The sequence below is a fragment of the Bison bison genome, unplaced genomic scaffold (genome assembly GCF_000754665.1).
Source record: "Bison bison bison isolate TAMUID 2011002044 unplaced genomic scaffold, Bison_UMD1.0 scf7180017864535, whole genome shotgun sequence".
Taxonomy (NCBI): domain Eukaryota; kingdom Metazoa; phylum Chordata; class Mammalia; order Artiodactyla; family Bovidae; genus Bison; species Bison bison.
Window position 1 is genome coordinate 13,527,513 of NW_011495084.1, and position 638 is coordinate 13,528,150.

The 638-nt window shown below is 30.6% G+C and overlaps 1 protein-coding gene across 1 annotated transcript in view; it reads left to right on the forward strand.

Annotated features, from left to right (window-relative positions):
- Positions 1-638, forward strand: part of LOC104982649 (multidrug resistance-associated protein 4-like) — a 350,332-nt gene that overhangs the window by 140,297 nt on the left and 209,397 nt on the right. The window contains 1 exon segment of the mRNA XM_010832083.1: positions 343-444. Within this exon segment, the coding sequence (XP_010830385.1) occupies positions 343-444 (102 nt within the window).

Sequence of the window (638 nt, forward strand, 5' to 3'; positions counted from 1 at the left end):
ATCTGTTTTATACATGCACACACACATACACACATACACACACACACACACACATACACACATACTGTATATATGTATGTATATGCTATATTATATATATATATATATGCTGTACTATATTATATACTTAGATGTACATATACTATAATAATAGTATATCACATACTATATACTATTTAATATTTCTCATGTGAACCAAGACCTAATAAAATTCAGTTGTAAAATGATAGGTAGGTATAAACGATAGGTATAAACCTTTATTGCAAATTCAAGAGAAGCAATTGTTTTGTTTGTCCTTTGTTTTTACAATATAAACAACCTACATTTTGCCTTTTTCTGTAGAACTTTCTGTTACTTGATGAGATAACACAGTGCCACCCTCTGCTGCCATCAAATGGTAAAACTATTGTGGATGTACAGGCATTTACAGCTTCTTGGGAAAAGGTAAGAAACCTTCCATTCCAAAACTGTAACTGCTAAAAGACCACTGGGACATAGATTTATTGGAAACTTTTGATATTTTACACATACTGTAAAATGTGACTTGCTCATTTACTGAGAATATGTTATAAAAATTGTCAGAATCAGGAATAAGTTTTGCAATGAATGGAGATTAAGTGTAAAATCAGCCTGAGGAA